This window comes from Nicotiana tabacum, chromosome 11 (genome assembly GCF_000715075.1).
Source record: "Nicotiana tabacum cultivar K326 chromosome 11, ASM71507v2, whole genome shotgun sequence".
Taxonomy (NCBI): domain Eukaryota; kingdom Viridiplantae; phylum Streptophyta; class Magnoliopsida; order Solanales; family Solanaceae; genus Nicotiana; species Nicotiana tabacum.
Window position 1 is genome coordinate 166,220,425 of NC_134090.1, and position 9,825 is coordinate 166,230,249.

General features: G+C 38.1%; 1 protein-coding gene across 1 annotated transcript; it reads right to left on the reverse strand.

Moving 5' to 3' along the window:
- LOC107818583 (ras-related protein RABH1e) lies at positions 1-4,571 on the reverse strand. The gene is made up of 6 exons (XM_016644620.2): positions 4,291-4,571; positions 2,404-2,474; positions 1,639-1,727; positions 1,303-1,414; positions 508-598; positions 1-306 (listed from the first exon to the last, which is right to left on the reverse strand). The coding sequence occupies exons 1-6, from the start codon at positions 4,405-4,407 to the stop codon at positions 163-165; spliced, it is 624 nt and encodes a 207-aa protein (XP_016500106.1). The 5' UTR covers positions 4,408-4,571; the 3' UTR covers positions 1-162.
- Between the last annotated feature and the right edge of the window lie 5,254 nt (positions 4,572-9,825).

Below are 9,825 nucleotides of genomic sequence, written 5' to 3' on the forward strand. Positions count from 1 at the left end.
TTGAAAGAACTTGTGGTACGACGTGAATAAAAACCCAAAATTGTTCCAAACCGCATCAAGATCTAATAAATGAGCTAATTGAACATCTATAATATATAATTGAATGCAACTGCATCTTTGTGTATGTTCAACTTCTTATCTCTCTCTTGTTACGTACAAAATCTAGCAAGCGCAACCTCCTCCTTGCTGCTCTGTGTGAGATGAACTTGAGGTAGGCTTCAAATTCACATCAACCATGTCTTCTTGCTTTGTGGACGAAAGGGCTTCCATTCCTGGTAAAGCAGCAGCAATCTTTCGGAACAGAGGCTGTAATGTTCAATCACATTTTAGGGTCATCCTATTTGACTATTAATCGGCTACACAACTATGAAAATGAAATGAAGTAGACTCCATTATGTGCAAACAAAAATTAAGTGATGAAGAGGAGATTGCAGCACCATAACAGTTTGACCAAGGGGCAAAAGAAATAGAACGGCAATTGTCTCTAGGGGGTTGAGATTACTGTACCTTGATATTGAATCCAGCTTTAGCACTGGTTTCTATGAACATTACATTAAATTCCCGAGCCTTGGTTTCACCTTCTTCAATGGATACTTGCCTGTTTAAACATCAACGTCCAAATCAGAGAAATAGTAGAATAGATTGACATCATATTATAGTAGAGTTAAATCCAATTTCCCCTTATCAATAATCTTTAAAAAGCAGGTTTTATTTTCTGAAGGAATATAGGAAGAAAGAAGCAAATTGGCAAGAGACCATGCCGAAAAAAAAAAAAAAAAAATCTAGGCTCAAAGTCCTTCCGGCTATAAGCTCTATAGAATGAAACAAATTAGAAGTCCTCGACTCTTCGAAAATAATATTCAAGAGCCGGAGCATGTATTACAGAATCGCATACCAATATGGATGCTGAGAGCAGAATTCTAGGCATGACCATGAATCCTAAAAAAACTAGAGGCTACAAGGTTAACTAGGCCTAAAAGGAATCATGACAACGTTAAACAAAATAGGAAAAGGTAAACCACGAAAAAGGTACTGTTGAATTTGGCAAATTTTTGTCCCACATCGGTGGGCTCTTAAGTTTTAGGGGGAAAATCCCCCCAAAACTTAAGAGCCCACCGATGTGGGACAAAAATTTGCCAAATGTATATAGTGTGAATAAGTCACAACTACTATACCAAAAATTATGACAGCCACCAAATAATAAATAAGACAATAAAGCAACAGGTACAGCTCCAGTTAAGTGGGCAGAGCAACTGCCAAAGAAAATGAATCAACGAAAGAAGCAGTCATCTGCAAACCCACCTTTTATCAACAAGATCAGTTTTGTTCCCAACAAGAACGATTATGACATCACTGCCCCGTTCAGTACGTACTTCCTCAATCCACTTTGAAGTGTTTAGAAATGATTGGCGGTCTGCAAATGCGATGCTTTATCAGAAAAAATATGCCATGGCACATAAGAAAATAGAGAATAATCAAAGAAAAAAAATCATAGTGCATTGGATAACCAATAGACTGACTTCCTTAGAAACTTCTCTACTCAGTATGCTCACTAATCCTAAAATTGTTGAGTAGACCACAAAGAGCACAGATATATGTAGAAACATTCTATAAAGACATTTTCAATCAATTACTCACTGGCAACATCATACACAATTACAGCGACAGAAGAATCTCTGATGTAGCTCGGAATAAGACTCCTAAATCTCTCCTGACCAGCAGTATCCCTGTATATGTAAGGTATTACATTAGGAAAAGAATAAAATGAATGGCTAATAAACAAATTATTATATCGGTCAGTAAGATGATTATAATCCAAAGTGCAACAGCATCTGACTTAGTCGTAGAAGAATGTTAACAATTACTAGCGGACTCCAATGCTATTTGAGGAACAGATTACTTTCTATACTTATCTGTATAAGGTTTTGCTAGTTATAGGGAAAACTGACCTCTGTTCTTCAAAGCATGTAAGGTTTTGCAAGAACTAGGGTCAACTGACCTTCCAACTTAGGTGCATTAGTATGTCTAGGCACAATGTTCTAATTGGAAGGATATAGTCTCTTAATCCAGCTTCTTATTTTGACATGTATGAACATCTGAAAAGTCATCTTGTACGTTAAAGAAATCATGCATATACATTTCTTAATATCTGGTCTTCCTAAACCCCAACAAAAAGTAACCAAGGGTTAAGGGTCACAAATAAGTATTTGTGGGCGTGTTTACTGTTCAAGTGTGGTAATTAAGGTTCATCTAGCTAACTAAACAATTCTACGTTTCCTTTCACATTTTCAGGTATATTCTTAGACAATAACTCTAAAATCAATAAAACTGCAACTTTAGAATAAGATAATAGCAGAAAATGATATCCAGCGTTTCTAACCTAGAAATAAAGAGAGGGCATACCAGAGCTGCAAGCGAACTGTTCGATCTTCAAGGTACATTGTCTTCGACAAAAAATCAATACCAATTGTAGCCTGCACATTTAGAAACATGGTAATCGAGAGGTTGATACTAATTCAATTGATCAGCTTGAGAAAATGGCCAACTCTCTATTCCGAACTGTCACAAAGAAGGGTGGGAAGTTGGAGACGGAGGAGCAGATCCAAAAATAAATCTGCTTGAATAATGGATCGCATTTTGTATGCCTAAACTTGTGGAGAGATTAATGACACAACTGAAGGTCTAAGTAGCACCCAAAGATGGAGCAGAAATTGTAAAGGAAGATTAAAATTTCAAAGTCAATTAATTGATTCCCATCAAGTTGTTCTCACATCTTTGTCCATTGGGTTAGATACTTCACTCGAAGTCAGTAACCAAGAAATAAAAATTAATCTCAATGCAAAACAAAAAACCTGTAGTCGTTACTAACAAAGTGTTTGTCTATCAATGAGCCTCAGAATTCGTTAACACCACAAGCATGTTTATTATATTTCTGCAAATGAGTCTGTTAGTGAAAAATAATCAAGGCCGCACGTGACATAATTAAGAAAATAAAAGTGAGCTCTCTCTAAAGGCTTAATCTTTTAGATGAGATGGCGATCCAGTTCAACAATTAGTTTGGTAGAGGTTCGTTATGAAGGCGTTTTCAATTCAACATATCGGTCTTAGAAAGAGTGACAGTTAAGATTTAGGAACCATATGACTTGAAAATCATAATTTTAACTTTCCCACACTACTAATTGCAGTGCAAGATTTTCATTTAAGTGAAAAGGATGAATGGCATGAGAACTTGAAATCGCCAGTAGCAGGAATTAAGATACATGAATTATATCCTAAAAGAGCAGTAGAAATTGCCCAAAGTTTCTGATGAAAATGAGAAATAGACAAAGCACAATCACGTCGCGACCAAAAGGCACCATGGATCCACATAATTATCACAAAAGATTTCATCTTGGAACTCATAGAATTTCAATATCATTTCCATTTATGTGAGCTTTTTGTAACGTAGAGCCGACACCCGGAAATAGGAAAGATGTTTGATAAAATCCTTATCTGAGGGCGGCCTAAGAAGTATTGGGGAGAGATGATCAGGCAGGACATGTCGCGACTTCAGCTTACCGATGACATGGCCCTTGATAGGAGAGTATGGATATCGAAGATTAGGGTAGAAGGGTAATAGGTCATAGTGTATTTTTCTGACCCGTTTCGGGTTTATTAGGGCTAGCCTGCTAGTACCTTGTCGTTGATTCTTAGAGTGCTAGTTTTAGGGTTATTTTTAGTACTATCTTCTGCTTCGGTTTTCTAGTACCCTATCATTGTTACTGCTTGGCTATTGCTATTGCTATTGCTTTGCTTTCTTCCATCTGTTTTTTCCGGTTCATACATTGTTGGTTTTATTTTCCTGGCTTGTTGTTGATATTTACTTGTTTTTATTCTTCCTCTAAAGCCGAGGGTCTCTCGGAAATTGCCCCTCTACCTCCCTAGATAAGGGGTAAAATGTTTACGTACACATTACCCTACCCAGACCCCACTTGTGGGATTCCACTAGGTTGTTGTTGTTTTCTAGTAAATTGATAGAATACCAAAATTATACAAAAAATCCAACGAAAATATACAATTTTGACGATGATCTCGGAGAAAATTGATACAGTATAACACAAAAATTTTCGTGATTGAAACTCAATATAGCAGAACAGAAAGATTTATATAACCAACTCCAACTAATTTGTGATTGAGACTAAATTCATTGACTGTATGATCCAATGTCAAGACAATAGGATGACCAAAAAAAAAAACGAAAAGGAAAATTTTGATTTAATAAAATTGAAATATTGGAAATGGGAGATTAACCTGGTAGGTGGTGTCGAATTTATCGTACATGAAGCGAGTAATGATGCTGGTTTTTCCAACAGATTGATCTCCCAAGAAAACCAGCTTGTATTTTGCTAATGGCGAAACTGCCGCCATTATTGAATTCTCTTTCTCTTCTTCTTCTTCTTCACTCTCTCAAGATGAGATCTGAATCGGCGAAAAGAGAGAGAGAAGAGAGAAAATTGAGGAAGAGATAAAAGAGAAGCAACAAAAGGAAAGAAGGCAACAATGTTTTTGAATTGTCAATTTGTATTACATACATACGACTCCGAGAAGAAACCGCCAACTAAATGCTTCAGCACCAACTAGTCAAATCTTTCCTTTCTTGGAAAAAGTTCAAAAAGACTTCTATGCCCCTAACATTTCTTTTAATGACGTTCTTGTCACAAGAATGGCTAAGAGAAAGTACGAGTCTAGAGTATCCAAAATTTGAATATTCTGGTTCGAGTTCGGAATTTATTTTTTTATTTTTATTTTTTTTAAAAAAAAATTCAGGAAAACTCGTAGTCGTTATTCTTCGGGCGCATACCTGCTTACTGTATAATAGTTTGCAAATCACACAAAAAATATAAATCGCACTGGGCAAGCCCGACGACGAGCTCTGTCTGAGAAGGTTGTTGGTGAAGGGAATCAATATTAGACCTCCTACATGAGAAACCACTATTCTAACAATTATAACTTGTACTTATTATGGTATTTTTTTCAATATATATACATACAAGCTAAAGTTATTAGGTTCAAATGAACTCATAAAATGTATACTAGATTCGTCGGTAATTACGACTTATGGTTCATATTATCTGTCAAGGAAAACGTCTAGTAGTCATCATACTACAAAAGTATCTTGATCTCTCCTTAAACGTGATCATTTAATTAGTACTCCACTAATTAGAATGGTAAGAATATATCTAGAAAAAAAAAAGGTAATATACATCACTTTTTGTTTTTCTAAATTACCAATCTTTTTAACACAAATTTAGCTAATCAAAATGATTAATATTTGGAGCTTCAAGTAGTATAATTTTTTAAATAATGAGAAAGGTCTAAAGTTAATAACGGTTCATATTATAGTAAGGAAGCCGGCGTACTAAAGCTGAAGGAAAAGGAGATTTTCGAGATATGCAAGGCATGACTTTGCATGGTTACGAATCAATCAATTAGAAAGTTGCCTACCACCAAAAGTCAAACTATTATTTTATTTGAAATGTTAAACTTAATAATTAAGAATACTACACGATATATCATCTTTATCAACTTTTTGAACTCTCAAAATTTGTGGACTTCAGCAACATGCACTTTGCTTCATCTTTAATATAGGTTTCATGTTATGTTTAACAAACGCCAAGACTCCTTTTTGTCACGACCCGAATTTTCCGTCTTCGGGAGTCGTGATGGTGCCTACTAATGTGAGCTAGGCAAGCCGACTATTTAAAAAAATTATTCTTTTACCCATTTTATATTCTTTAACAATTATGAAGCAATAGCGTGTAGATAGCGGAATTTACAATAAGCGAAAGAAATACAGTAAACTATCTGAAATATGTATCTAATAGAACTGTTTGAGCATCGACTATCCAAAATTGGTGTCATAATTTTACAAATGGTCTAAGAATACTATATACAAAGTCTGAAAGATAAAAAACATACTATTTCTGAAATAAGTAAAGAAAACAGGATAAATGAAAGATAGGAGATGACGCCGGTGAAGATTCTTGGCGGGTCACGTTTAATTTGGCTGGAAATTTCAAGTTTGCATTGGAACTCTCCACGAATGGCGTGATGGAAAAGGGTATTGTTGGTAATGTTCAGTGAATAAAGATTCAAACTTTCTTCAAATTGGGAAAAAATATTTGATGGTTTAGTTCAGTTTGGCTGTAATTTTCAAGTATGTGTTGAAACCCTCCATCAAATAATGTGACAAGAAGGGTATGAATTGATACTTGGGAGTTGTTTGGAAAAAAAGGGGAAAATGCTTAAATGGAGAAACTCGGATTCATATAGCGGACTCCAACTTGTTTGGGACTGAGGCTCGGTTGTTGGGCACGGATCTGGTTCAGGATGCCTTGGACAAGGTCAGGATTATTCAGGATAGGCTTCGTACAGCTCAGTCCAGGCAAAAAGTTATGCCGACTGCAAGGTTCGTGATTTGACATTCATGGTCGGTGAGCGGGTATTGCTTCGAGTGTCGCCTATGAAGGGCGTTGTGACATTTGGGAAGAATAGCAAGCTTAGCCCTAGATTCATTGGCCCGTTTGGGATTCTTGATTGAGTGGGAGGGGTGGTTTACAGACTTGCGTTGCCGCCGAGCTTATCAGCCGTGCATCTAGTGTTTCATGTGTCCATGCTTCGGAAGTATCACAGTGATCCAGCCCACATGTTAGATTTTAGCACTGTCCAGTTGGACAAGGACTTGTCTTATGAGGAGGAGCTGGTAGTTATTCTAGACGGTAGGTTTGTCAGTTGAGATCGAAGAGCTTTCCTTCTGCTCGTGTTCAGTGGAGAGGTCAGCCTGCTGAGGCATCGACCAGGGAGTCCGAGTCCGATATGCGGAGCCGTTATCCCCATCTTTTTCCCGACTCAGGTACTTCCTTCTTCTGTCCGTTGGAGGACGAACGGTTGTTTTAAAGGTGGAGAAATAAACTTTGCGTTCTGAGGCCTTAAACCCTCTTTCAGCATCACCTCGATTTGCGTGCACAGTCCGGGCACGTAGCCAGAAAGCCATTATGTGAAAATCTATGAAAACTAATGAATTTTGACTTTAAAATGAATTTAAGTTGACTTCGGTCAATATTTTGAGTAAACGAACCCGGCCCCGTGATTTGATGGTCCCGAGGGTCCGTACGAAAATATGGGACTTGGACGTATGCCAGGAATTGAATTCCGAGGTCCCAAGCCCGAGAAATGAATTTTTGAAAGAAATTGTTTTGCTGAATTAATTATGAAGCAAAGAAGAGAATTTATGTTTGAAACTATTGGTATCAGGCCCGTATTTTGGTTCCGGAGCCCGGTACAAGTCTTATATGTGATTTAAGATGAGTCTGTGAAATTTGGTAAGGAACGGACTTGAAACGACGTGAATCGGACCGTATTTGAGAAAGTTGGAAAATTTGAAGTTCTTAAGAAATTTCATGATTTTGATGCTAAATTCATAGTTGTTGATGTTATTTTGGTGGTTTGAACGCACGAGCGGGTCCGTATGATATTTTTAAGTTGGTGTGCATGTTTGGTTTGGAGCCCCGAGGGCTCGGGTGAGTTTTGGATAGGCCACGGAGTAGAATTGGACTTGGAAAAATTGCAGGTTTCAACTGTTCTATTGCAGGCCTGCAGGCTTCGCATTTACGAAGCCTAGCTCGCAAATGCGAGGGCTGGGTCGCAAATGCGAACTAGCTCAGGCCAGCCTTCCCTTGCAAATGCGAGTTTTCCATCGCAAATGCAAAGCCCCCCCCCCAGTTACTGTCTTAGTCGCAAATGCGACTCCTGTATCGTAAATGCGACTTCGCATTTGTGAGAGGTCTATTGCAAATGCGAAGAAGACCGGAAAATAGACTGAGTCGCAAATGCGATATTTTGTTCGCAAATGCAAAGGTCTCAGAATTCTAATTGCGAACCCTGGTCGCAATTGCGACATCAGAGACCTGTAAATTCATAACTTAGACGCATTTCAACCATTTTTCACACTCTTTCAAAACCAAAACATACTAGGGCGATTTTTCAAAGGAAACTTCTTCTACAAATCGATTGTAAGTGATTTCTAACTAGTTTTTTTCAATCTTTAACATCTTTTCATATGATTTCAACTCAAAATCAATGATTTTCATGGGGGAAATTGGGTATTTTACTAGAACCTAGGTTTTTCAAAAATTGGGGATTTGGACCTCGATTTGAGGTCCAATTTCAAAACAAATTATATATTTGGGTTCGTGGGGGAATGGGTAATCGGGTTTTGTTTCGAACCTCGTTTTTTGACTTCTTGGGTAAAATCTTGGAAAACTTTTTTCCATGCATTAGCATTGATTCATTTAGCGTTTATTGATGTAATTAAGTAACTTGTGGCTGTATACAAGCGAGTTGGTGGTGGAATCAAGAGGTAAAGTGATAGTTGAGGCTTGAATTGTGTTCGTGGCATCGAGGTAAGTATTTGGTCTAACCTTAGCTTGAGAGATTAGGAGTCGTGTCTTATTTGCTACGTGGTAACTGTGGAGTACGACGTATAAGCATGGTGACGAGTATCTATACGTCGGTATCAAGCATGCCCGTGAGTCTTGTATTGTAATTGTTATGACATGTTGTGGTTTATTGCGCTTCATATAGGGATTATCATTATTGTTCCCTTGTCGAGATGTTATTATCATTATTGTTCCCTTGCCGGGATGTTTGTTTTGATATTATTGTTCCTTTGCCGGAATGTTGTTATATTGCTCTTATTCCCTTGCCGGGATTCTTTTGTAATTGTTGTTAATTTGTAAATGGGATCGGGTGGCACGCCGCCACGAAAATATATGAAATGGGAGCGGGTTGCATGCTTGCAACAAAATATATGAAATGGGAGTGGGTTGCACGCCTGCAACGAGATATATGAAATGGGAGAGGGTTATGAAATGGGATCGGGTTGCACGCTTGCAACGAGATATATGAAATGGAGTGGGTTGCACTCCTGCAACGAGATATATAAAATAGGATCGGGTTGCACGCCTGCAACGAGATACATGAAATGGGATCGGGTTGCACGCCTGCAACAAGATGTGAAATGAAAGTGAATTCTGCATTGTTTTCCTTATCCTTGTCAGTAAGTGGATTTTGGTTTCTTTATATTTCCTCTTGATATTCTATTGTCATCTGTTATTCCCCGAAGCATGTTTTCCCCCTCCCATCTTTAACTGTAATTATCTGCTTTTATTTTTTTGTTATATATGATTTAACTGCACAGGTTTATTTGGTAGTCTGGTCCTAGCCTCGTCACTACTTCTCCGAAGTTAGGCTAGGCACTTACCAGCACATGGGGTCGGTAGTGCTGATAGTACACTCTGCACTGCGTGCAGATACCGATACCGGAGAGCTTGGACCACAGTGAGGGTGTTGTCTTCAGTCCACACAGGCGACCCGAGGTACTCTTTAAGTATCCTCCTGGAAAGAAGTTAGCTATGCGCATGAAAATTAGAGCAAATTGTATATTTTAGTTAGTAAAGCTATGGGAAGAATTTATCTTCGAGAAATTTCGGAATCCGGGCACGTGGGCCCAAGGGCATTTTGGTCAACTTTTCGAGTGGAGTTGGGAACTTATATAATTTGAATTGTTACAAGTGCTCGTTGTTTAAATAGTTTTGGGGCGTTGTGCATCAATTGGAGTCGTTGGAAGGGCTTGGAAGCCGGTTATGGAAATTTCGGAGTGAGGTGAGTCTCCTTTCTAACCTTGTAAGAGGGAATTGTCCCCATAGGTGAGTTAATTGGTTATGTGCTCCTATTTTTGGGGGCTACGTACGCACAAGGTGACGAGAGTCCGTGCGTAGCTACTAT